General features: G+C 49.1%; 1 protein-coding gene across 1 annotated transcript in view; it reads left to right on the top strand.

Moving 5' to 3' along the window:
- Positions 1-27,395, top strand: part of LOC141050042 (olfactory receptor 5G9-like) — a 38,891-nt gene extending 11,496 nt beyond the window's left edge. The window contains exon 2 of the mRNA XM_073546877.1: positions 26,448-27,395. Within this exon, the coding sequence (XP_073402978.1) occupies positions 26,448-27,395 (948 nt within the window). The remainder of the gene's footprint in view (positions 1-26,447) is intronic.
- The last annotated feature ends 400 nt before the right edge of the window (positions 27,396-27,795 follow it).

Genomic DNA, 27,795 nt, shown 5'->3' with positions numbered 1-27,795 from the left:
TGAGAAAAACCTTTTGTCAATTTTAACATTTTCTGCCTCACATTGATTATACAAACTAGACCATAATTGGGCATCCGTATGATTATGAACAAACTTGAAATCTATGTTACTTTTCTTAGCATAATCATGTATAAAATCCATTATATTTTTTCTCACCTATTGAGAGTCTTTCCCGTCAATGGATGGTCCTCTGTGTCCTTATGCAATCCTCAGATCTCCGTCTGGATGAGACGCATGCAGCTCTTTACGATCCTCACCCGTCGTCTTCAGGTTCAGTGTGATCCTTGTGCCGTGAAATAGTGGAATTCCTGAGGAAGCTTGTACAACAGGTGGTTTTTTTAGCAGAGTTCGTGCTCCCCCCTTGCACAATCGAGGAAGGAATGCCAGCCAAAATTAGCACAAAAGATCAGTCTGGCTCAGGCTCGCCAAAATGTAGAAAAATATATATATATATATATATATCTTCTTGCACAGTTGAGAATCAAAAGTAAAGGCAATGTTGAATTGAGGATAAAATAAATCTTGTTTTTAATTGTTCATTTCAAAAAGTGATTACAAAAATGAAGAAAAGTAAGTTCATGACATGCAGTAATTATTTGAAGAGAAAACGAGCATTGTTCTTACATATAGTCTTGAGCAGCTGTCCGGGTGTTCGAGAGTCTCAAGGGATATGAGATCTCCTGAACAAGAGTTAGGTCGGCTTTATATACTATTCTGACCTATAAACTACAACCACATATGGTGGCTTGCCACTATGTTCATAAGTTCTTCCATATTAATTGAACCCTAGTTATTTTAACAATATGCATACAGTTATTTATGCATTACCTTAGTCTGAGATATTTAAGCCTAAAGTCTGAGATCTTTAGAACCATTCATTATCTCTAAATAGTCACATTTTGACAGCTTTGACTATTTTGACCTATACATTTGACAAGAGAGACAGCTGTGTGAGCCAAGGCACTCAGAATAAGTCAGTCACTTCTCTAAAGTAAGCAAAGCCTGTTAGCTAGATTCTGTATGAGAGAATTAATCCATATATTTTTTTATTATAGAAATACTGATATTTTACACAGACTGGGCAGTGGAGGATCGCGACATTTGAGATCGCACCCAGGATGCTATTCGAGTCTCTAAAGACAGAATGAGGGCGTCAGCACCCCGCTCCAACTTTTGCCCCTGGCGACTTGGTGTGGCTTTCTGCCCGAAATATCAGGCTGCGGGCTGAGTCCACCAAGTTCACGCCGCGATACATTGGTCTCTTCAAAATCCTCGAGCGGATTAGCTCAATGGTCTATCGGCTGGCTTTTCCACTACACTTGGCCATCTCTGACGTCTTCCACGAGTCCCTTCTCAAGCCTGTTCACATGTCCCGGTTTTCCGAGTCATCTGCCGGGCCATCAGACTTGTTGTTAGGCGTCAGATTTCTGTCGCTGCACAGCGAGAATCCCGAGCCTTACTTCCGGCGGTCTCCCATTCCTCTCCAGCTAACGAGGAGCTTGCACAGCAAACTCGTCGGTCCCGGCGCTCTGCCCAGACCAGCTCCGTGGGTTTGCTTGCTGCTGCCACCTCTGGCACAGCTATGGCAATGCATGCTGCTCAGCAGCGAGATTCTCCAGGGACTAAGTCCTCATTTCGGGCCACTGAGCATGCCCGTAGTGTGATCTCCCATTGGAGATAAAAGGTCACGTGCTCAGGTCCTGCTCGTGTTCGGATTGGCCCATCCGAGAAGCCAGGAAGGTCCCGGACGCTCGCAGCTATAAAAGGTTCACATGACCGCTCTGCCATGCGCTAGGTTAGCCAGTATTTTCTGACTATAAGGAGTGAGTTATGGATGCACGTATGAATGTCTCTGGTGACTGACTCATTATGAAACCCCTACCCTTGGTACGCATGTGTTGTGGAGCCTAGCCTGTGCAGCCTAGCCTGCTAGCGCCCAGGCTTAGGCGTAGGTAGGACAGAGTTGAGTCCAATATTAGTCACTATCAGTGACTCGGCACGCCTCAGAGCAAGTGCTCTGCACTCCTTAGCCAGCATCTATAGCGGCGTTCGTGGCTGCGACGCTGCGCGCTCAGTGGCCTAGAAGGACTCTAACCCCGTGCCTTGGGGTGGAGTTCTGTGGCTGTTTGCTGTGCGCTCTGTGGCCGGGCTCTGTGAGCTAAACAGGCTCCGGCATTCACTTTCAAGCGGCTGCGCGGTTCTGTGAAGTAACAGAATCCGCTCCTGTTCACACTGGGTGACGTAACCCACGTGTGACTGTTTTCACGCCGCTCTTCCCTTCCGCCATTACCTAGCAGCAGTGTACCACCTCTGCACGGTGGACCCCGGGCTGCGAACGCACTCTCTACTATTTTATAATCTGGTGCGTTCTGCCAGCCCTAACATTATCCTAGCACCAAGGTCCGGCTAGTAATGGTGGACGAACAGCGACTGCATAGATACATCCAGCAGCTGGAGGGTAGGTTGGCAGTGCTAGAGCGTTCCACCTCAGCTGCGGATGTTACTTCGGTCGCCATCCAAGCAGCTACAGAGGCTGTCGCCTGTGTCTCCATGACCAGTCCTGCCCTGACCTTGTCCCGCCTCCCACTGCCCGCGAAGTTCTCGGGCGATAGTGCTTTATGCAGGGGTATCGTGAGTCAGTGATCCATTCACCTGGAGTTGCTGGCCACACGATTTCCCTCCGAGTGGGCCAAGGTGGGGTTTATCATCTCCCTCCTGTCGGGCAGGGCCCTGGAGTGGGCCACCCCACTGTGGGAGCGCGGGGATCGCCTGGTACAGAGTTGCACCCATTTCCTGGTCACTCTGAAGCAGGTGTTCCTGGGTCCTCGGGTCACGCACGACACCGCACTTCAGTTGCTGGCTCTGACCCAGGGTGCGTCTTTGGTCAGCCAGTATGCCATCCTCTTCAGAACTCTGGTCTCGGAGTTGGAGTGGCCAGATAAGGTTCTCATACCCATATTCTGGAGAGGCCTGGCTGATCACGTCAAAGACGCCCTGGCCACCAGAGAGGTGCCCACCACTTTAGAGGAGCTCATTACGGTTGCTACCCGAATAGACATTCACTTCACGGAGCGAGGGCTGGAGCGTTCCAGGTCCCGCCAACGTTATAAGTTGGCTCCAAATTTCGCGAGACCTCTGGAACCTTCCGGTCAGCCTCCCGAGCCTCCAGAGGCCATGGAGGTGTTCTGCACGGGGCCCAGGACCTGGTCTGCGTGGGTACCTCCAGTCTGCTTCCGAAGTCGGCAGACTGGGCATCTTGCTAACCAGTGCCCACAGCGCTCGGGAAACGCTCCCGTTTAGTGGTTATCAGAGGGGGCCTACTAGACACCGCGACTTTCTCCTCCAAGCTCCTGTTTAAAGGGGCATTAGAATTAAATTCCTCCACTCTGATGGTGGAGGTTTGTGTGGACTCAGGGGCGGAGGGCAATTTCATGTCATCTGCCTTTGCTCAATAACACGCAGTCCCACTGGTCTTGCTACCTCAACCAGTCTCCATCAGAGTGGTGAATGGGGCGACACTCCCGTCCCAAATCACCCACCAGCCGGCTCCACTGAGACTCTCTTTGTCTCCTTCTCATCAGGAGATGCTGTCTCTCCTTGTTATGCCTGAAGGGATTGACCAGGTCCTCCTAGGAGTTCCCTGGTTGCGATCTCACTCTCCCCATATAGAGTGGTCTTTGGGAAAAATCCTCAGTTGGAGCAAAGCCTGCAAGGGTAGGTGTCTGAGGGACTGAGTACAGGTCGCCACTTCTGAGGTTCCTGCAGATCTCTCCTCACTTCCCAAGCCATATCGACAGTATGCAGAGGTATTCTTCAAGAAGGCGGCAGAGACCCTTCCACCGCACCGCGCATACGACTGTCCTATTGACCTCTTGCTCGGTGCTGAGCCTCCCCGGGGTCAAGTATATCCACTATCTCTCCCAGAGACAGAGGCCATGTCTCAGTATATCAGGGAGAATCTGGCAAGAGGATTCATTAGGAAGTCGGTGTCTGCGGTGGGTGCGGGATTCTTCTTTGTCCAAAAGAAGAATGGAGAATTACATCCATGCATCGATTACAGGGGTCTTAACGCTATAACCGGTAAGAACAAGTATCCTTTGCCCCTGATATCGGAACTGTTTGATAGGCTACGGGGAGCGAGAGTGTTTACTAAGCTCGATCTGCAGGGAGCCTATAACCTGATTCGCATCCGTGAGGGGGGCGAATGGAAGACGGCTTTTAACACCAGAGACGGGCACTATGAATACCTAGTGATGCCCTTCGGTCTATGTAACGCGCCAGCCGTCTTCCAAGACTATGTGAACGACATCTTCCAGGATATGCTTAACACCTTGGTAGTAGTCTATCTGGATGATATTCTCATTTACTCTCCAGATATTGACTCCCACTGGAGAGATGTTCGCAAAGTTTTTGATCTCCTGCGGGCCAACTCTCTTTATGCCAAATTGGAGAAATGTGTGTTTGAGCAGGAGTCCTTGCCTTTCCTGGGCTACATCATCTCAGCCCAGAGTATGCCCATGGATCCTGCCAAGCTACGGGCAGTGATGGATTGACAGGAACCCCATTCTCTCAAAGCGGTGCAGCGCTTTATGGGGTTCATAAATTACTATTGCCAATTCATTCCCCATTTCTCAACTTTGGTCGCGCCCTTGGTTGCCCTCACCAAGAAGGGTGCAAATCCCAAACTGTGGTCGGAGACTGACTCCAAGGCCTTCGCCTCCATTAAGTGCCACTTCGCTAGCGCTCCCATTCTACATCGCCCTGATGTAGATAAGCCCTTCATCCTGGAGGTGGAGCGGCCCTTTTTCAGAAGGACTCGCAAGGTCGGAAGCACCCATGCTTCTTCTTCTCTAAGACCTTCACACCGGCAGAGAGGAATTATTCCATCGGGGACAGGGAGTTGCTAGCAATGAAGCTGGCCATCTCAGAGTGGAGACACCTCCTGGAGGGGGCTCGCCACCCATTCCAGGTGTTCACCGACCATAAAAATATGGTCTATTTACAGACAGCCCAGCGGCTGAATTCTCGCCAGGCCAGATGGTCCTTGTTCTTCTCCCGATTCCATTTCACGCAGCATTTTCTCTCCGGGGAGAAGAACATCCGGGCTGATGCTCTTTCCCTCTCCATGGTGTCATCGGAGGAAGAGGAGGAGCCTCGGTTGATAGTCCCTTCAGAGAGCCTGAGGACCGTGGCTATGGTTGTTCTCGAGTCTGTACCTCCGGGCAAGACTTTAGTTCCTGCCCATCTGCGACCGGAGGTCCTCTCTTGGGCCCATTCGTCCAGGGTGGGTGGCCATTTTGGGATCAAACAGACCTCTGAACTCCTGGCGAGGACGTACTGGTGGCCACATATGGCCCGTGACATCAGGGACTATATTCAGGCATGCATCTCTTGCGAACAGAATCGGTCCTCTCAGCAGCGGCCTGCTGGATTACTCTATCCTCTGCCGGTTGCGAACAGGCCCTAGGAGATGGTCGGTATGAACTTTGTGGTGGGTCTGCCCAAGTCCAGCGGCAGCAACGTCATTTGGGTGGTCACCAAACATTTCTCCAAGATGGTGCATCTGATATCACTCTCTCGGCTACCATCGGCACGGGGTCTGGCAGCGTTGTTTATTAAACATGGTTTCCGCCTGCACGGCATGTCGGATAAAATTGTCAGCGACCGGGGTCCTCAGTTTGCATCTCGGTTCTGGAGAGAGCTCTGCATTGAGCTAAATCTCTCCTCGGCCTATCATCCCTAGACGAATGGGTTGGTTGAGAGAGCCAACCAGACCCTGGTGACATATCTGCGACATTTTGTCTCGGCCAGGCAGGATGATTGGGCATCCTTGCTGCCATGGGTGGAGTTCGCCTTAAACAGCGCTGTGGCCGACTCCACCGGTCAGACCCCATTCCTCTTAAATTACGGTCAGCATCCGCGCGTGCCCATGCCCATGTTGTCCTCCGACTTCAGGGTGGCAGACTGGGCGGTGGAGGCACGTGACATTTGGGATCACATGCAGGATGCTATCCGGGCCTCCAAGGAGAGAATGAGGTCCTCCGTTGATTCTCGCTGGTGCTCTGCTCTAACCTTCGCTCCTGGCGACTTAGTGTGGCTCTCCGCTCAAAACATCATGCTGCGGGTGTAATCCGCTAAGTTCGCGCCGCACTATATTGGCCCTTTCAAGGTCCTCGAGCAGGTTAACCCTGTGGTCTACCCTCTGGCCCTTCCACCACATTTGGCTATCTCGGACATGTTTCATGTGTCTCTCCTTAAGCCGGTTCACATGTCCCGATTTTCTGAGCCATCTGCCAGGACATCAGACCTGTTGTCTGACGAGTTTGAGGTCAATGCCATCATGGGATGCAAGGTGATGCAGGACAATAAGTTTTACTTGGTGGATTGGAAGGGTCATGGTCCTGAGGCTCGGACCTGGGAGCCAGGGGAGAACATCCACGCTCCTCTTCTCACTGCGGAGTTTGAGCGGAGTGAGGCTCAGAGAGGAGGGGGCCCTTGGAGGGGGGGGTAATGTTAGGCGTCGGATTTGTGTCGCTGCAGAGGAGCTTGCTCAGCAAACTCGTCGGTCCCGGCGCTCTGCCCAGACCAGCTCCGTGGGTTTGCTTGCTGCTGCCACCTCTGGCACAGCTATGGCAATGCATGCTGCTCAGCAGCGAGATTCTCCAGGGACTAAGTCCTCATGTCGGGCCACTGAGCATGCCTGTGGTGTGATCTCCCATTGGGATCGAAGGTCACGTCAGGTCCTGCTCGTGTTCGGATTGGCCCATCCGAGAAGCCAGGAAGGTCCCGGACGCTCGCGGCTATAAAAGGTTCGCATGGCCGCTCGGCCATGCGCTAGGATAGCCAGTATTTTCTGACTATAAGGAGTGAGTGATGGATGCACGTATGAATGTCTCTGGTGACTGACTCATTATGAAACACCTATGCTTGGTACGCATGTGTTGCGCAGCCTAGCCTGCTAGCGCCCAGGCTTAGGCATAGGTAGGACAGAGTTGAGTCCGATATTAGTTACTATCAGTGACTTGGCACGCCTCAGAGCAAGTGCTTCTCACTCCTTAGCCAGCGTCTATAGCGGCGTTCGTGGCAGCGACTCCACGCGCTCAGTGGCCTAGAAGGACTCTAACCCCGTGCCTTGGGGTGGAGTTCTGTGGTTATTTGCTGTGCGCTCTGTGGCCAGGCTCTGTGAGCTAAACAGGCTCCGGCATTCACTTTCAAGCGGCTGTGCGGTTCTGTGAAGTAACAGAATCCGCTTCTGTTCACACTGGGTGACGTAACCCATGTGTGACTGTTTTCACGCCGCTCTTCCCTTCCGCCATTACCTACAGTTGTGGTCAAAAGTATTGACACCCCTGCAATTCTGTCAGATAATACTCAGTTTCTTCCTGAAAATGATTGCAAACACAAATTCTTTGTTATTATTATCTTCATTTAATTTGTCTTAAATGAAAAAACACAAAAAGAATTGTCCTGAAGCCAAATTGGATATAATTCCACACCAAGCATAAAAAAGAGGGTGGACAAAAGTATTGGCACTGTTCGAAAAATCATGTGATGCTTCTCTAATTTGTGTAATTAACAGCACCTGTAACTTACCTGTGGCATCTAACAGGTGTTGGCAATAACTAAATCACACTTGCAGCCAGTTAACATAGATTCAAGTTGACTCAACCTCTGTCCTGTGTCCTTGTGTGTACCACATTGAGCATAGAGAAAAGAAAGAATACCAAAGAACTGTCTGAGGACTTGAGAAACCAAATTGTGAGGAAGCATGAGCAATCTCATGGCTACAAGTCCATCTCCAAAGACCTGAATGTTCCTGTGTCTACCGTGCGCAGTGTCATCAAGAAGTTTAAAGCCCATGGCACTGTGGCTAACCTCCCTAGATGTGGACGGAAAAGAAAAATTAACAAGAGATTTCAATGCAAGATTGTGCAGATGTTGGATAAAGAACCTCGACTAACATCCAAACAAGTTCAAGCTGCCCTGCAGTCCGAGGGTACAGCAGTGTCAACCTGTACTATCCATCGGCATCTGAATGAAAAGGGACTGTATGGTAAGAGACCCAGGAAGACCCCACTTCTTACCCCGAGACAAAAAAAAGCCAGGCTGGAGTTTGCCAAAACTTACCTGAAAAAGCCTAAAATGTTTTGGAAGAATGTTCTCTGTTCAGATGAGACAAAAGTAGAGCTTTTTGGGCAAAGGCATCAACATAGAGATTACAGGAAAAAAAGAGGCATTCAAAGAAAAGAACACGGTCCCTACAGTCAAACATGGCGGAGGTTCCCTGATGTTTTGAGGTTGCTTTGCTGCCTCTGGCACTCGACTGCTTGACCATGTGCATGGCATTATGAAGTCTGAAGACTACCAACAAATTTTGCAACATAATGTAGGGCCCAGTGTGAGAAAGCTGGGTCTCCCTCAGAGGTCATGGGTCTTCCAGCAGGACAATAACCCAAAACACACATCAAAAAGCACTAGAAAATGGTTTGAGAGAAAGCACTGGAGACTTCGAAGGTGGCCAGCAATGAGTCCAGACCTGAATCCCATAGAACACCTGTGGAGAGATCTAAAAATGGCAGTTTGGAGAAGGCACCCTTCAAATATCAGGGACCTGGAGCAGTTTGCCAAAGAAGAATGGTCTAAAATTCCAGCAGAGCATTGTAAGACACTCATTGATGGTTACCGGAAGCGGTTGGTGGCAGTTATTTTGGCTAAAGGTTGTGCAACCAAATATTAGGCTGAGGGTGCCAATACTTTTGCCAGGCCCATTTTTGGAGTTTTGTGTGAAATGATCAATGTTTTGCTTTTTGCTTCATTCTCTTTTGTGTTTTTTCATTTAAGACAAATTAAATGGAGACAATAATACCAAAGAATTTGTGTTTGCAATCATTTTCAGAAAGAAACTGAGTATTATCTGACAGAATTGCAGGGGTGTCAATACTTTTGGCCACAACTGTAGCAGCAGTGTGCCACTTGTGCATGGTGGACCCCGGGCTCAAACGCACTCTCTACTATTTTATAATCTGGTGCGTTCCGCCAGCCCTAACACTTGTCTTCGGACGAGATTGAGGTTAATGCTATTGTGGGACGCAGGATAGTGCGTGGCAACAAATTTTATTTGGAGGATTGGAAAGGTCATGGTCCAGAAGCCCAAACCTGGGAACCAGTGCAGAATATCCACATCCCCGATTCTTACCGCGGCATTTGAGCATAGCGAGGCTCAGAGGGGAGGGGGCCCTAGGAGGGGGGGTAATGTTAGGCGTCAGGTTCCTGCAACTGCACAGCAGGGATCCAGAGCCTCACATTCTGCGGTCTCCCATTTTCCATCAACCGCAGAGGAGCTTGCTCAGCAGCCCTGTAGTACCCAACGCTCTGCTCAGACCAGCTCTGTAGGTCTGGCTGTTGCTGCCACCTCTGGGTCAGCATTAGCAGCACAGGCTGATCAGCAGCAAGCCACTCCAGAGGCTAAGTCCTTCCGTCGCTCCACTGAGCATGCTCACGAGACAATCTCCTATTGGAGATCGGGAATCACATGCACAAGCCCTTCTCCAGATCCAATTGGTCCATCTCAGGGATTTGGAAGCTTACTGAAGGTCCCGGCTATAAAAGGTTTGCATGGCCGCTCGGCCATGAGCTAGTATAGACTCTAGTTGCTAACTGTGTGAATGATGACGAATGCATGAACCTGCGAATGACTCATTAAGATCTCCCTTCCTCTGATATTACGTGTGTGGTTAGGGACTTAGTCATAGAGTCAGCGCCAGTCAGTGGCACCCTGCAGGCCACAGTGCATATCTCCACAGAACTAGCGTCCGACAGTGCAACCCCTCCTTGGCATATTCGTATAGCGGCTGTGTCAGTCGCCACGCTGCAGTCAGCAGCACTTGTTGGCGTCCGCGGTAGTGACACCACATGCACGGTAGGTCTAGATGGAAACTGACCCTGTGTCTTGGGTCCTAGTCCTGTGACAATATACCATGCGTGCATTCTGCTGAGACCTGTGAGTCCAACAGGCTTGGTATTTATGTTTATTTCTTTGGCGCCTCTGTGAATCAAGAGAGTGCGCCCCCCGTGCACACCGGTTGATGTTCAACCCGCGTGCAATATACCGCCATATAGCGCATCTGACATTATCTAGCAGCGGTGTAACACCTACTGCACGATGGACCCCGGGTGGCGAATGCACTTATTATTATTTATTTATTTAGTGCATTCCGCCGTCCCTAACACAGCCTGTGCCAGTGACCAGAGGTAAACTTTATACACAGCTGTGGACTCACGCTGTCATTTGACAGTGTGGTAACCATGGATGTCTGACCGGCAGTAATGATTTTACCGCTGATCAGAAGCAGTATTTGCAGCACTATCATACCCATAACAGCGCGTCAAACACCTGGAATTCGGGGGGCCAAACCAGAACAGTAACACGGACTTACTGGTGAAGTCTGTGTGCGGTGTCCGTGCCCAAACTGTAGGTATTCGGGACGGTCACTGAAATTTACTGTTTGGATTTGCCCATCTCTACTTCTAGTAGTAGTCTTGTAGTTGTTTGTAGCTATTTCTCTGACTTCGATATGTATCCTGATATTGACCCTGGTACCATTGTTCCTTACATTGACACTAGAGATGAGCGACTTTGCCTTTTTTCGGGTCGAGTCGGGTTTCGCGAAACCCGACTTTAACAAAAGACGGGTCGAACGAAATCGGCTGACTATAGGGAAAAGTCGGGGGTCCGACTGAAACACGAAACCCAATGTAAGTCAATGGGTAAGAAAAGTCGGCAGTGAGAAGAGGACAGGAAACACACCTACAGTGCCCATTTGAATGCCAAAAACATCAATCCTTATTCCTGAAGCTTGTCACCCTTTATTTACTTCATAATACTAGTTACGCATTGAAAAATGGGGGTTATTTGGTTAAAGTTGCGGGGGGGTAGGGCTGGCTCCAGGTTTTCATGTGCCCTGGGCCAAAGAGCGCCCCTTTAACACATTCCACAACTCATCATGCTCCGATACGGCAGAGAAATAGCGGTATAGTACAATGAAAAATACTTCACTTTTTAATTCTCAAGACTGATATCCATTTAAAATTCTCCAATAGCTCCAAAAACGGACAGTATATTACTCCATACAGTATTATGGCCACCGCATAGTGCGCTATACAGAGTAATGAGGCCCATCTATTTCTCCAAACAGAATCATTGGTCCCATATAATGTTTGAAACAGTATATGATGAGCTCCACATAATGCTACAGTATATGTTGGTCCCCATGGATGAAGCTCCACTGTCTTATGGGCCCAAATAATGCTCCAAACATAATGGGCCCCATTTCTAATGCTCTAGTGTATAATGGGCCCTGTACATGCTGCTCCAGTGTCTGATGTCCACCTTTGGAATGTTCCAGTGTATGGTGGGCCCAATCTATCATTCTCCAGAGTATAGTGCTCCCCAAAAATTGCCTTCCCAACATTGAAAACAATGAAATAAGTCTCCTCGCTATGGAATCCCTGTACTAGTCTGGACTCCTCATCGTCCCCATCTTCCATCTCACTGCACTTGGCTGTTTAGGCAGAGGGCGTACAGACGTGATGTCATTGCGCTCTCTGATCAGAATATCAGTGTCAGAAAACGCAAAAGACGTCATGGCGGTGGAGCAGGGAGAGGTCAGTATTTCAACCTTGCAAGTGCTGTGATCCTGAGCAAGCAGGGGGGGCCCACTCGGTGGCGACGGCACTGGCACAGGGCCCCTGATAGTACGGTGGTGTGTCTGACGGCGGGTGGGCCGAACCTGCACTGTCATCTGCAGCTTCCTCTGTCACCGTGTAAGGTGGAACAGTATATGGGAAGGGTAACCTGAGTTTCATCAGGGTCAGATTCACTCTGTGTAGCGTGCGAGGCGAATGTAGTGGTCTGGGTCAATGTACCAGCAGATTCATCGAGCAGTGGCTGGGCATCAGTGCACTTGTGTCGCCCCCAGGAGTATGGTCGCCACAGTGGCATTACCTTCCTCCTAGGGAGTGTGATGTCATGCTTGGGAGCAACGAAGCATCTCTCTAGCAAGTTAACTGATTGGGCGGCGTTATTCCCACGACTCTCCAAACAGCGTCCATGAATGCAAAATTTTTGCTTGACATGGGCAGTATGGTTGAAAAGCTGAACCTTAAAGGAATGTCCAGAAGGGCACCACCAGGAGTGGAGCCTGCGGCGTAATTGGACTCAACACGGGCAACCTCAACCATCCAGCAACCGAAAAGATGCACACATTGCAAGCTTAATTCCGTTAACGAACGAGACTCCGTCCTGCCCCCGCGGTCCGCGTCCAGCTTACTAGAGGGACACGCGAGGCTCTGGCACGCTAGATTGGCCAATAACTGGTGTGTCAAGGCCTTACATGTCCGTGGCTGCCTGCGCGCTACACCGAAAGGGCCTGCGTGTGTCGCTTACAGGTGCAGATAACCCTTTGAACACCGTTAGTGATGGGGATCTGGGATTGCAATTATTACCCGCGAACGATGATTTCCCAGTAAGTGCAGGTCAACCGCAGTTCCGGAATTAGGCCTAACTGTCGTTCCTGAAAAAATGAAAAACTTATGTGTGCAAACCACAGGTGCTGTAGCTTGCTTAACAGCTCGCCAGCCGTTCTCAGGCCCAGTATGGGTTATACGTGATTGCACAAAGGTGAGAAAGGGTACCGTATCACCGGATAACATGTATGGATAGCCTAGTTTACACATTAAAAATATATGTCTACTAGATTATGGCCCGATGCTATCGCATCGGGAGGATGCGATAGCATCACACCTCTTGCCATGTTAACCCTCAACACACACACTCCTCAACACACACTCCTCTCACCTTTCACCATCTCCACTCACTCTTTCACTCCACATACGACCCCTTCTCTCACTCCGTCTCTCATACTCACGCCGTCATCGCCGCTGCTCCACGATCCCCGACATCTTCTTCCGCCGGCGCCATCCTGGATCCAGACGTTGTCCACGCCGGCGACATGTTCTTGCGGCGACGCCATCTTGAGTATCATGAAATCCCGCGATAGTCAAGATAGCGTCGCCGGAAGAACATGTCGCCGGCGTGGACGACGTCGGGATCCAAAATGGCGTCGGCGAAATCTCGCGAGTTTTCGCCGACGCCATTTTGGATCCCGACGTCGTCCTCGCCGGCGACATGTTCTTGCGGCGACGCCATCTTGACTATCGCAGGATTTCGCCGATCCAAAATGGCGTCGCCGCAAGAACATGTCTCCGGCGTGGACGACATCGGGATCCAAAATGGCGTCGGCGTAATCTCGCGAGATTTCGCCGACGCCATCTTTTTGGATCCCGAGTCGTCCACGCCAGCGACATGTTCTTGTGGCGACGCCATCTTGAATCTCGCGGGATTTCACGAAATCCAAGATGGCGTCGCCGCAAGAACATGTCGGCGGCCTGGAGAACGTCTGGAACCAGGATCGCGGCGGCGGAGGAAGATGTCGGGGCAGCGACGATGACGGTGTGAGTATGAGAAATGGAGTGAGAGAAAGGAACGTATGTGGAGTGAAAGAGTGAGTGGACGTGAGTGGAGGTGAAAGGTGAGAGGAGTGTGTGTTGAGGCGGTGTGGTGTGCTGAGGGTTAACATGTGCGTGTGTGTGGTGACGTCACCGGTTACAACTGGACGAAAGTTGTTACAACCGGAAGCTGCTTAGGGCATTTATTATTATAGATGATGAGGAAGAAGCCGTCTGTTGTTGGCGGTGATGGCGTGTAGAGGCTTCTTCAGCCAATGTAATAGATTTAGAGTTAGGGGATTCGTGTGTGAGACGACGGCGTTTATAAGCCTTAATCTTGTCAAGTCGATGCAGTTTTTCCTCAGGAGTCTCATTAGCACGGCGTTGTTTTTGTCGTAGTGCTAAAGCTGCTTTCCTTTCACTGGCATTGGCATACTGTGCATCAGTATTGAATGGTGGTATTGATAGGGCAGAAACAGATTGCTGATTAGTTATGTCAGTGAACGGCACATGGGATGAAGTGTAGCAGTAAATTGTTCCACATGCTGATGTGAGTCTAATAATAATGATGAGGAAGAGGCCGTCTGTTGTCGGCGGTGACGGCGTGCAGAGGCTTCTTCAGCCAATCTTATGGATTTAGAGTTAGGGGATTCGTGTGTGAGGCGACTCAGGAGTCTCATTAGCACGGCGTTGTTTTTGTCATAGTGCTAAAGCTGCTTTCCTTTCACTGGCATTGGCATACTTTTTGTTATGACTCATGTTGGCACAGGTAAAGGAGTCTATTTGGCAGTTATCTGGCAGTGAAGAAGGCGTCCTGGAGTATTGTAGAGTAAACAGATACTAATTGACCCTGTAATTGCCCAGCAGTAGTTATGAAGTGGTAGTGGCAAATTGGCCCTGTAGTTAGACACCGGCAGAGGAGCAAGGCAGCAGTAGTTATGGCGGTAGAGGCAAATTGGCCCTGTAATTAGACACCGGCAGAGGAGCAAGGCAGCAGTAGTTATGGCGGTAGAGGCAAATTGGCCCTGTAATTAGACACCGGCAGAGGAGCAAGGCAGCAGTAGTTATGGCGGTAGAGGCAAATTGGCCCTATAATTAGACACAGGCAGTGAACAGTCAGAGGAGCAAGGCAGCAGTACTTATGGCGGTAGAGGCAAATTGGCCCTGTAATTAGACACCGGCAGAGGAGCAAGGCAGCAGTAGTTATGGCGGTATAGGCAAATTGGCCCTGTAATTAGACACCAGCAGAGGAGCAATGCAGCAGTAGTTATGGCGGTAGAGGCAAATTGATCCTGTAATTAGACACCGGCAGAGGAGCAAGGCAGCAGTAGTTATGGCGGTAGAGGCAAATTAGCCCTGTAATTAGACACCGGCAGAGGAGCAAGGCAGCAGTAGTTATGGCGTTAGAGGCAAATTGATCCTGTAATTAGACACCGGCAGAGGAGCAATGCAGCAGTAGTTATGGCGGTAGAGGCAAATTAGCCCTGTAATTAGACACCGGCAGAGGAGCAAGGCAGCAGTAGTTATGGCGGTAGAGGCAATTAGCCCTGTAATTAGACACCGGCAAAGGAGCAAGGCAGCAGTAGTTATGGCGGTATTGGCAAATTGGCCCTGTAATTAGACACCAGCAGAGGAGCAATGCAGCAGTAGTTATGGCGGTAGAGGCAAATTGATCCTGTAATTAGACACTGGCAGAGGAGCAAGGCAGCAGTAGTTATGGCGGTAGAGGCAAATTGGCCCTGTAATTAGACACCGGAAGAGGAGCAAGGCAGCAGTAGTTATGGCGGTAGAGGCAAATTAGCCCTGTAATTAGACACCGGCAGAGGAGCAAGGCAGCAGTAGTTATGGCGGTAGAGGCAAATTGGCCCTGTAATTAGACACCGGCAGAGGAGCAAGGCAGCAGTAGTTATGGCGGTATAGGCAAATTAGCCCTGTAATTAGACACCGGCAGAGGAGCAAGGCAGCAGTAGTTATGGCGGTAGAGGCAAATTAGCCCTGTAATTAGACACCGGCAGAGAAGCAAGGCAGCAGTAGTTATGGCGGTAGAGGCAAATTAGCCGTGTAATTAGACACCGGCAGAGGAGCAAGGCAGCAGTAGTTATGGCAGTATAGGCAAATTGGCCCTGTAATTAGACACCGGCAGAGGAGCAAGGCAGCAGTAGTTATGGCGGTATTGGCAAATTGGCCCTGTAATTAGACACCAGCAGAGGAGCAATGCAGCAGTAGTTATGGCGGTAGAGGCAAATTGATCCTGTAATTGGACACTGGCAGAGGAGCAAGGCAGCAGTAGTTATGGCGGTAGAGGCAAATTGGCCCTGTAATTAGACACCGGCAGAGGAGCAAGGCAGCAGTAGTTATGGCGGTAGAGGCAAATTGATCCTGTAATTAGACACCGGCAGAGGAGCAATGCAGCAGTAGTTATGGCGGTAGAGGCAAATTAGCCCTGTAATTAGACACCGGCAGAGGAGCAATGCAGCAGTAGTTATGGCGGTAGAGGCAAATTAGCCCTGTAATTAGACACCGGCAGAGGAGCAAGGCAGCAGTAGTTATGGCAGTATAGGCAAATTGGCCCTGTAATTAGACACCGGCAGAGGAGCAATGCAGCAGTAGTTATGGCAGTATAGGCAAATTGGCCCTGTAATTAGACACCGGCAGAGGAGCAAGGCAGCAGTAGTTATGGCGGTATAGGCAAATTGGCCCTGTAATTAGACACCAGCAGAGGAGCAATGCAGCAGTAGTTATGGCGGTAGAGGCAAATTGATCCTGTAATTAGACACCGGCAGAGGAGCAAGGCAGCAGTAGTTATGGCGGTAGAGGCAAATTAGCCCTGTAATTAGACACCGGCAGAGGAGCAAGGCAGCAGTAGTTATGGCGTTAGAGGCAAATTGATCCTGTAATTAGACACCGGCAGAGGAGCAATGCAGCAGTAGTTATGGCGGTAGAGGCAAATTAGCCCTGTAATTAGACACCGGCAGAGGAGCAAGGCAGCAGTAGTTATGGCGGTAGAGGCAAATTAGCCCTGTAATTAGACACCGGCAGAGGAGCAAGGCAGCAGTAGTTATGGCGGTATTGGCAAATTGGCCCTGTAATTAGACACCAGCAGAGGAGCAATGCAGCAGTAGTTATGGCGGTAGAGGCAAATTGATCCTGTAATTAGACACTGGCAGAGGAGCAAGGCAGCAGTAGTTATGGCGGTAGAGGCAAATTGGCCCTGTAATTAGACACCGGAAGAGGAGCAAGGCAGCAGTAGTTATGGCGGTAGAGGCAAATTAGCCCTGTAATTAGACACCGGCAGAGGAGCAAGGCAGCAGTAGTTATGGCGGTAGAGGCAAATTGGCCCTGTAATTAGACACCGGCAGAGGAGCAAGGCAGCAGTAGTTATGGCGGTATAGGCAAATTAGCCCTGTAATTAGACACCGGCAGAGGAGCAAGGCAGCAGTAGTTATGGCGGTAGAGGCAAATTAGCCCTGTAATTAGACACCGGCAGAGGAGCAAGGCAGCAGTAGTTATGGCGGTAGAGGCAAATTAGCCGTGTAATTAGACACCGGCAGAGGAGCAAGGCAGCAGTAGTTATGGCAGTATAGGCAAATTGGCCCTGTAATTAGACACCGGCAGAGGAGCAAGGCAGCAGTAGTTATGGCGGTATTGGCAAATTGGCCCTGTAATTAGACACCAGCAGAGGAGCAATGCAGCAGTAGTTATGGCGGTAGAGGCAAATTGATCCTGTAATTGGACACTGGCAGAGGAGCAAGGCAGCAGTAGTTATGGCGGTAGAGGCAAATTGGCCCTGTAATTAGACACCGGCAGAGGAGCAAGGCAGCAGTAGTTATGGCGGTAGAGGCAAATTGATCCTGTAATTAGACACCGGCAGAGGAGCAATGCAGCAGTAGTTATGGCGGTAGAGGCAAATTAGCCCTGTAATTAGACACCGGCAGAGGAGCAAGGCAGCAGTAGTTATGGCAGTATAGGCAAATTGGCCCTGTAATTAGACACCGGCAGAGGAGCAATGCAGCAGTAGTTATGGCGGTAGAGGCAAATTAGCCCTGTAATTAGACACCGGCAGAGGAGCAAGGCAGCAGTAGTTATGGCGGTAGAGGCAAATTGGCCCTGTAATTAGACACCGGCAGAGGAGCAAGGCAGCAGTAGTTATGGCGGTATTGGCAAATTGGCCCTGTAATTAGACACCGGCAGAGGAGCAATGCAGCAGTAGTTATGGCGGTAGAGGCAAATTAGCCCTGTAATTAGACACCAGCAGAGGAGCAAGGCAGCAGTAGTTATGGCGGTAGAGGCAAATTGGCCCTGTAATTAGACACCGGCAGAGGAGCAAGGCAGCAGTAGTTATGGCGGTATTGGCAAATTGGCCCTGTAATTAGACACCAGCAGAGGAGCAAGGCAGCAGTAGTTATGGCGGTAGAGGCAAATTAGCCCTGTAATTAGACACCGGCAGAGGAGCAAGGCAGCAGTAGTTATGGCGGTAGAGGCAAATTAGCCCTGTAATTAGACACCGGCAGAGGAGCAAGGCAGCAGTAGTTATGGCGGTAGAGGCAAATTGGCCCTGTAATTAGACACCAGCAGAGGAGCAAGGCAGCAGTAGTTATGGCGGTATAGGCAAATTGGCCCTGTAATTAGACACCGGCAGAGGAGCAAGGCAGCAGTAGTTATGGCGGTAGAGGCAAATTAGCCCTGTAATTAGACACCGGCAGAGGAGCAAGGCAGCAGTAGTTATGGCAGTATAGGCAAATTGGCCCTGTAATTAGACACCGGCAGTAAACAGGCATAGGACCAAGGCAGCAGTAGTTATGGTGGTACAGGCAATGCCAAGCGTCCGCACAGCAAGTCGGCGTGAGGTAAATGACGCAATTTCACGAATGCAAGATGGCATCGGCGAAATCTCGCGAGATTTCACCGACGTCGTTAAGGCTGTGTGCACACGCTGCGGATTAGGTGCGGATTCATCCGCGCAGATTTTGTAAAATCCGCAGGTGAAACCGCAGGTCAAAAGACCTGCGGTTTTACCTGCGGATTGCTCTGCGGTTTTGCCCTGCGGTTTTTCATCTCCTCAATAGAGATGGCAAACCGCAGGAGAATCCGCTGAAAGAATTGACATGTCAATTCTTTCTGCGGATTGAAAACCGCAGATAATCCGCGCGGAAAATTCCGCACCGTCTGCACTGCGGTTTTTGATTCCCATAGGGAATCATGGTACTGTACACCGCAGCAAAAACTGCTGCGGGTCCGCAGCGGCCGGAACCGCAGCAAAATCCGCAGCGTGTGCACACAGCCTCACACCTCTTGCCATGTTAACCCTCAACACACCACACCGCCTCAACACACACTCCTCTCACCTTTCACCTCCACTCATGTCCACTCACTCTTTCACTCCACATACGTTCCTTTCTCTCACTCCGTTTCTCATACTCACACCGTCATCGTCGCTGCCCCGACATCTTCCTCCGCCGCCGCGATCCAGGATCCAGACGTTCTCCAGGCCGCCGACATGTTCTTGCGGGACGCCATCTTGGATTTCGTGAAATCCCGCGATATTCAAGATAGCGTCGCCGCAACAACATGTCGCTGGCATGGACGACATCGGGATCCAAAAAGATGGCGTCGGCGAAATCTCGCGAGATTACGCCAACGCCATTTTGGATCCCGATGTCGCCCACGCCAGCGACATATTCTTGCGGGACGCCATCTTGGATGTCGTGAAGTCCCGCGATATTCAAGATGGCGTCGCCGCAACAACATGTCGCTGGCATGGGCGACATCGGGATCCAAAATGGCGTCGGCGTAATCTCGCGAGATGCCATCTTTTTGGATCCCGATGTCGTCCACGCCAGCGACATATTGTTGCGGCGACGCCATCTTGAATCTCGCGGGACTTCATGACATCCAAGATGGCGTCCCGCAAGAACATGTCGGCGGCCTGGAGAACGTCTGGATCCTGGATCGCGGCGGCGGAGGAAGATGTCGGGGCAGCGACGATGACGGTGTGAGTATGAGAAACGGAGTGAGAGAAAGGAACGTATGTGGAGTGAAAGAGTGAGTGGACATGAGTGGAGGTGAAAGGTGAGAGGAGTGTGTGTTGAGGTGGTGTGGTGTGTTGAGGGTTAACATGTGCGTGTGTGTGTGTGTGGTGACGTCACCGGTTACAACTGGACGGAAGTTGTTACAACCGTAAGCTGGTTAGGGCATTTATTATTATAGATAGATCAGGAGGCAGGCTCAGACGGTGTCAGGCCCAGTATGGATTTGACAGCCCAGACTACACAGCGGAGGAGCAGGGAGAGGTAAAGATTGCAAATGCTGGGGCCCTGGCCAAGCAAGGGTGGCCCACTCGTGGGCGGCGGTACTGGCACTGGGCCCCTCATAGTACGGCGGTGTGTCTGACGGTGGGTGTGCACCACCACCGTCAGAGACACTTGATTGCACTATGAGGGACCCTGTGCCAGTGCCCGCGCCCAAGAGTCGGCCTACCCACCGGTCCAGGGCAACGGCACTCGCACGGTTGCGTGCACTAGGTGGTGACCCCGGCCATGGGGGGGAGGCAGCCCAGTTAGGGAGGTTTACAAAGTGGCATATGTTGATGTTGGACATTCAGCTAATGCAAAAGGCGAAATTGGTCAAGTCCCAGGAAGAGGTGGACCAAAGCAAGCCATTTTTCTGTCAACCTATGTGTCATCAGGGGAAGGTGGGACAAAATCCTTGGAAACCCATGCATGGTTCATTTTAATGAAGGTTAGATCATCCACATTTTGGGTCGACAGACGGGTCCTTTTTTCTGTCAGGATTGATCCAGCAGCACTGAAGACTCTTTCCGATAGCATACTTGCAGCTGGGCAAGTGAGCTCCTGTAACGCATATTGTGCCAATTCAGGCCAGGTGTCCAGTTTAGCGCACCAATAGCCAAAGGGGAGTGACCTGTGAGGGAGAACATCGACCTGGGAGGAACAGTAGTTTGTAACCATAGTTGACAAGTGCTGTCTCCTGTCACTTTCGATCGATGCAGTATTACCAGTCGTTTGAGCGGGACTTGAAGAATCAGTCCACAACATGGTCATGAAACCCCTTTCTCCAACGCCACTTCTGCTGTGTGCACCACGAACACCTCTTCCAAGCTGCTCCTGGGCCCCTACGGCTCGTGTGAGAACCATCACCGCTGCTGTGTGCTGGGAATGCCTCAACCAACCTGTTTACCAGAGTTTCTTGTTTGTAAGCCAATATTCAGTCAAGGTTGTCGTGTGGCATGATGTTTTGGAATTTGCCTTTATAGCGTGGATCCAGGATGCTGGCCAACCAGTAGTGGTCATCGTTCATCATTTTGGCAATGCGGGGGTCCCTTTTTAGGATCTGCAACGCATAATCTGACATGTGGGCAAATGTTCCCGGTGTGAATGATGCAGTGCGACTGCTGGGTGGAAGAGCACTTTCTGGCAAATCCACAACCCTCCAGTCACACACAAACCCTGTACCAGACCTTGCCACGCCAACATTTTCTCTGGACACACGAGAAGCATCCTCCTCCCCTAAATAATCATCCCCATCATCACCCTCCTCCTCCTCTTCCTCTTCTTCCTCCACCTCATCCAGGAGAGGTCCCGGAGCAGACAATGGCTGACTGTCAGCAAGGATTCCCTCCTCCTCCTCCTCCTCCTCGTCAACCTCGGCTGCAGACGCCTGCTCCTTAATGTGCGTCAAAGTTTGCATGAGCAGACGCATAAGTGGGATGCTCATGCTTATGATGGCGTCGTCTGCGCTTAACAGCCATGTGCATTCCTCAAAACACTGAAGGACTTTACAGAGGTCTTTCAACTTTGACCACTGCACACCGGTCAACTCCATGTCTGCCCTCAAAATGCCTGTCCGGGTATCCTCCCACAAATGCATTACAGCCTGCCTCTATTCGCACAGCCGCTCAACCATGTGCAGGGTGGAGTTCCACATTGTTGTAACGTCGATAATTAGCCGGTGCTTTGGAAGGTGTAGCAATCGCTGCAGCTTCTGCATACGACTGGAGTGTATGGGCGAACGGCGGATGTGTTTTCGAACCTTCTGGAGCAGGCCTGTTAACACCGGATAATTATTGAGGAAGCACTGCACCACCAGGTTCAAGGTGTGAGCCAAGCAAGGTACATGTCTGAGTTTTGAAAGGGCTATGGCATCCACAAAATTACTGCCATTATTACTAACTACCTTGCCTGCCTCAAGATGTACACTGCCCAGCCATGACTCAGTTTCTTGCTGAAAGTAGTTGGCCAGTACCTCCGCGGTATGTCTGTCGTCCAAACATATCATCTTCAGCACAGCCTGCTGATGCTTTCCACTAGCTGATCGATAGGGGGGCACCTCGTGTGCAACACTGGCAGCTGCGGATGGAGTGCTGCTGCGACTGCGCTCTGGGGACGAGCTTTCGCTTCTGGAGGAGTAGGAGGAGGAGGGTCGAATGCCTACAGCCAACTGTTTCCTATACCCTGGGCTAGACAGCACTGTCCCACCACCGCTGTCCCCTGTGGACCCTGCATCCACCATATTAACCCAGTGCGCAGTGATGGACACGTAACGGCCCTGGCCATGCCTTCTGGACCATGCATCAGTTGTAAGGTGCACCTTTCCACTCACTGATTGCTTGAGTGCATGGACGATGCGGTCTTTCACATGAAGGTGGAGGGCTGGGATGGCTTTGCAAGAAAAGAAGTGGGGACTGGTTAGTTCATAGCGTGGTACTGCATAGGCCATGAGTTCGCGGAAAGCTGTGCTTTCCACCAACCGATAGGGCATCATCTCTAACGAGATTAGTTTGGCTATGTGGGCGTTCAAACCCAGTGTACGCGGATGAGAGGATGAGTACTTTCTTGTCCTACTCATAGTCTCTGGCAGGGTGAGCTGGACTTGAGAGCTGCATATGGTGGAACTAGCGGTGGACAGGGCGGACTGAGAGAGGGTTGATGATGGTGATGAAGTTGGTGTTCTTTCTGATGGCCTAGATTCAGTCTTTTGTTGATATAACATTGTGATTCCCTGACAGCTTTGGCCTTGCAACGACACCTCAACATTTGCTGCTGTGCTAACCAGTGGGCTTACAGTGGGGGAAACAATGGAGCGTTGCTGACTACCTTCTTTGGGAGCATTTTCACATGTGGTACTCGAGGTTTGGTGTTCCGTCCACGCTTGCAAGTGCATGGTGGTTAAATGTTTAAGTATACAACTGGTGTTCAAATTTTTCAGATTTTTCCCTCGGCTAAAGGACTTTGCGCACTTCTTACAGATGATCAGGCCAAGGTTATTAGGATTTTGTTCAAAAAAGTGCCACACTGCACTCTTCCTACTATGGAAGACGTTTGGCGTCCTTGCACGCTGTGCTATTTTGACCATCTGGCCAAGCAGTCCAGCAACTTTTCGGCTTTTTGTAACCTGGTTTTGGACTGCTCCGTGCCTGCCAGATAACAGCTTTTGCGATGTCGATGCCTGCTGCCGATGCTACTCCTCCTCTTCTAAGCTATTGGCAGCGGCACCCTCTTACCCCAATGGATGCAAATCTGGGTCAACAACTGGGTCATCCATCACCTCCTCTTCAATGTCATGTGCACCTTCCTCTGTGACACTGTGTATGGTGGTATAGTATGCGGGAAGGGGCACCTGAGTTTCATCAGGGTCAGAATCTGGCTCTGTACACTGCGAGGACAATGTCGTGCTCTGAGTAAATGTACCAGCGGAATCATCTATCAGTGGCTGTGCATCAGTGCACTCCATGTCAGATTCATCTTGGCCTGGGTAATTCACCATTTCACTTGATAACCCAGGCATGGTATGTGAAAACAGCTCTATGGAGTAATCTGTAGTGTGGACTGCCGCATCCTTCAATTTGGGTTGGGGTGAAGGACACAAAGAAAGGTGTGGTTCATGACCATGAGCCTCCAAAGACGACTCAGTGCTTTTATTTTTTAAAAGTTCAGAAGAGGAGATGATATAGCTGGAGGCCGAGTCAGCAATGTAGGCCAAAACTTGTTCCTGAAGCTCCGGCTTTAAAAGTGGTTTACCTACTCCCAGAAAAGGGAGCCTTCGAAGCCTTGTGGAGTCAGACGATGACGCAGGCTCAACACCTCCTGCATTAGGTGTTATTTTGCTTTTGCCACTACCAGCAGATCCAACACCAACACCATCATTACCAGCTGGCAACCGCCGCCCACTAACACGGCCTCTTACACAAAACTTCCTCATTTTCTTAAAAAATGTACCCACAATTCCACCAACGATATGGAACTGTAAAACAATCTACAAGGTGTATGTAGGACAGGGGAGAATTTAATTCTCCTACCACTTCTGGACACTGATGTATTGTGTCAGGCCCAGTGTATATCACACCGCTGTATCACAGGCTGAATTTGGCTGGTGTGAAAAATGTAATATAGGACGGGAGAAATGGAATGTCCTTACACACTTCTGGACACTGATGTATTGTGTCAGGCTCAGTGTATATCACACCGCTGTATCACAGGCTGAATTTGGCTGGTGTGAAAAATGTTAAATAGGACGAGATAAATGGTATGTCCTTACACACTTCTGCACACTGATGTATTGTGTCAGGCCCAGTGTATATCACACCGCTGTATCACAGGCTGATTTTGGCTGGTGTGAAAAATGTTATATAGGACGGGAGAAATGGAATGTCCTTACACACTTCTGGACACTGATGAATTGTGTCAGGCCCAGTGTATATCACACCGCTGTATCACAGGCTGAATATGGCTGGTGTGAAAAATGTTATATAGGATGGAAGAAATGGAATGTCCTTACACACTTCTGGACACTGATGTATTGTGTCAGGCCCAGTGTATATCACACCGATGTATCACAGGCTGAATTTGGCTGGTGTGAAAAATGTTATATAGGACAGGGCAGGATTGGAATCTCCCTAGAGTGTAGGTATGTAAGAACGGAACGACTCCTCGACTTATCCTTACAGAGTCACACACTTAGCTTCAATTTGGCCGTGATAACAGCCATTACACGGTACTGAGAGAGGAGCGTGCACGTACACCGCTGTCCGGTGTATGTTAAATTGTCAAGCTCCGTGTTTTAGTATACGGACTGACACACGCTGTCACTCTACAGTTTTGAATGTAATCAAACAGCAAATATACTACACTCTTTGAAAACCAGACAAAACTATAAGGTGGAGGTCTGTAAGAACGGAACAACTCCTCGACTTATCCTTACAGAGTCACACACAGATAGCTTCACTGTGGCCGTGATAACAGCCGTTACACGGTACTATATGAGGAGTGTAAAGTGAAAAATGAACGCTCAGTAACTCACAAGGACAAAGCAATAAAATCTGGATTGCTTTGAAAAAAGCAGTTTGCACAGCAGTGTGCACACAGCAATGCAGCTACCAGGTAGCCTTAAAAGGCAGCCTAATAACCAACAGAGCTGATGCACCAAAATATAGCCTCCCCTTGCACTGCACAGTGACTGGTGTGTTGTACAGGGAAAATCGCTAGCAGCAGAATCAGTTTTTGGTATCTTCTGCCCTGCCTAATGCTCTCCCTACAGAATCAGCAGCAGCAGCAGCAGCTCTCCCTATTCTGAGATCAACATGAGTAACATGGCGGTTGGCGTCCCCGGCCTTTTATACCCCTTGTGACGCTCCACAAAGCAAGCCAATCACTTGCATGCCCTTCTCCAAGATGGTGGTGACCGCTGCCTATGTCATCACATTGCCCACAGTGTCCGTTCTTCCTGATTGGCTGCAAAAAGGGCGCTGAAGCATCTTTTGAAACGCGACTTTGGCGCTAAAGTCGCCGACCTCGTGGACGACCTCACGCTAAGGTTGGGTTTCGTTTTATGAAACCCGACTTTGGCGAAAGTCGGCGACTTTTCAATTTTTTCGACCCTTTTCGCTCAACTCTAATTGACACCATTAGTTTGAGTGCTCTTATCTCAAACTTGCTCTTGCTTTTCTTCTGAAACTATTTTTTAAAGCAACTCTAGAAGCCCATTTTTAATGGTACATTTCAATAAAGAGTTTAAAATTTGAAGGTCAATGTTCCCCGAGGTCCTGCTGACAGCTTCAGACAGATCCTCACTTAATGATTTAGGAATGAAAGGATCAACTCATTTAGACTACATACATATATATATATATTTATATGACTATGTCATTTCTAGAATAGAACAGCCTCTGTATTCTGTACTTTATACATTATTACCAACCTGCTTTTCTTTTTCTCTTAACTGTGAAACTTTTCATCTCCACGTTGATGTCACTTATAGCTAAACTTTGTATCATGTATTCTGAAAAAGAAAATAATCGGCATTGAAATAAAATTGTTAATTATTTTTCTTTGTTTTTGCCCCCAAAGACGAGAGCAATGGAGACTCATAAGTCTGTAGTAGTAATATCTGCTGGGAGTTGTAGAAGGTTCCTTGTCTTCTGATTCTACATAAATATCCAAGGAAGCATCACGGAGCCTCACTTGCCTCTGGACTCTGACCACACTGCTGCCTGACATTATCACTAAACCCCCAGAGAACTGAACAGAATGGGAGAAATACTGATCTAAGTATGAATATCAGGAGCAAAGAAATATCTGGTGTGAGTGTCTTCAATTAAATTATTCAGGACAAAATTACTCCTAAAAGTCAGAGATTTAATTAGTAAATGTCTTTAATAAAAAGGTGATAGTTTTACATTCTTATATTTACCACAAATAACACTTTGTCGGTAGATGTAGTAATGTATAAAATTCCCAGTTACAGCGGTGTATGTTCTTGAGATATATGGGAAATACAGCATGTGTCGGTGAGAAGTTATCAATATTGTACGTTATTTGTAGAGTTCCATTTGTCTACGTCTGTAAGTCTATTGGATCAGTTGCTTATCTCAGGAGCTCCATATAAAGGGCACAGAGGAGACTCACAGCTTTTTGTTCTTCTCACAGGAAAACAATCTGACTGTGATCACAGAATTTTTTCTCTTAGGATTTCAAGTCAGTCAAGGTTTAAGAATTTTCCTGTTCTGTCTTCTCCTCGTGATTTACTGTGGGACAATATGTGGGAATCTCCTGATCATCACCCTGGTGTCCACCAGCAGGAACCTCCACACTCCAATGTACTTCTTCATCTCACAACTGTCCATCAACGACATCTTGTTACCCACCGATATTGTCCCCTACATGCTCCATATCCTACTGAACAATGGTGGAACCATTACTTTTAACACCTGCATTTTTCAGCTTTACGTTTTTGGTGCCTCAGAAACTTTTGAATGTCTTCTTCTGACAGTGATGTCTTATGACAGATATGTGGCCATCTGTAATCCCCTACGTTATACCTCTATAATGACGGGTGGACATTGTATGATGCTGACTGTCATCTGTTGGATGTTTGGATGGTTTATAGTTTTAATTGACTTCATGGAAGCAGCAAATTTGAATTTTTGTGGACAAAATATCATTGACCATTTATTCTGTGATATTGTCCCTTTGATAGAACTTGCCTGTTCTGACACCTTCATTGTTCACTTGGAGATTTATTTACTGAGTATTCCAATATTAATAATCCCAACCACAATCATTATAATGTCTTATACCTATATAGTTTTAGCAATCATAAAGATCTCATCCAGTACCGGTAGACAGAAAGCCTTCTCCACCTGTAGCTCCCACCTCACTGTGGTCTCCATATATTACCTGACAATATTCATAGTTTATATAGTCCCAACAAAAGGCCGAACACTTACTACAAGTAAGATCCTATCTCTGCTATATACTGTGTTTACTCCATTCATCAATCCTATTATATACACTCTGAGAAACGCAGATATTAGAAAAGCCGCACAGAAAGCAGTTGATTTTGTAAACTATTCAGTACATTGTATGCTTTACTGAGTTTGTGCCTAAAAAGTGTTTCTACTCTATTTCTCTACTCCTACTCACTTCCTCTTTAAAGAGACAATTTAATTTACCAGATGATCATTGTGCAGTCTTTAAAGCCTCCTTACCCTGGCAAGTCACTCTCCATAAAGAGAAACGTTACCTCTTGCATCCCAGTCAGAGACCTTTCATGCAGCCAAATCAGATCTCATTTTTTGCACTGAGCAAAATCTCGAATCATTGTGCCTGCAGATTGAGACATTGGTTTGCCTTTTGACATGAGTCATGTCTCAAGGCTCGATAAAGGGTCTTTATTGAGGTTTAGAGTTGCTCCAACAAATATATGTCACTTGAGTTGAAGTTTTCTTCTATAAAGAAGACCATTTCCATCCTACTACCCCTGTAATGCCAGTCT

This window comes from Dendrobates tinctorius, unplaced genomic scaffold (assembly GCF_039654945.1).
Source record: "Dendrobates tinctorius isolate UK_male_01 unplaced genomic scaffold, ASM3965494v1 ptg000151l, whole genome shotgun sequence".
Taxonomy (NCBI): Eukaryota; Metazoa; Chordata; class Amphibia; order Anura; family Dendrobatidae; genus Dendrobates; species Dendrobates tinctorius.
Note: the sequence above shows the minus strand (reverse complement) of the source record. Positions and strands in the feature narration are given on the sequence as shown.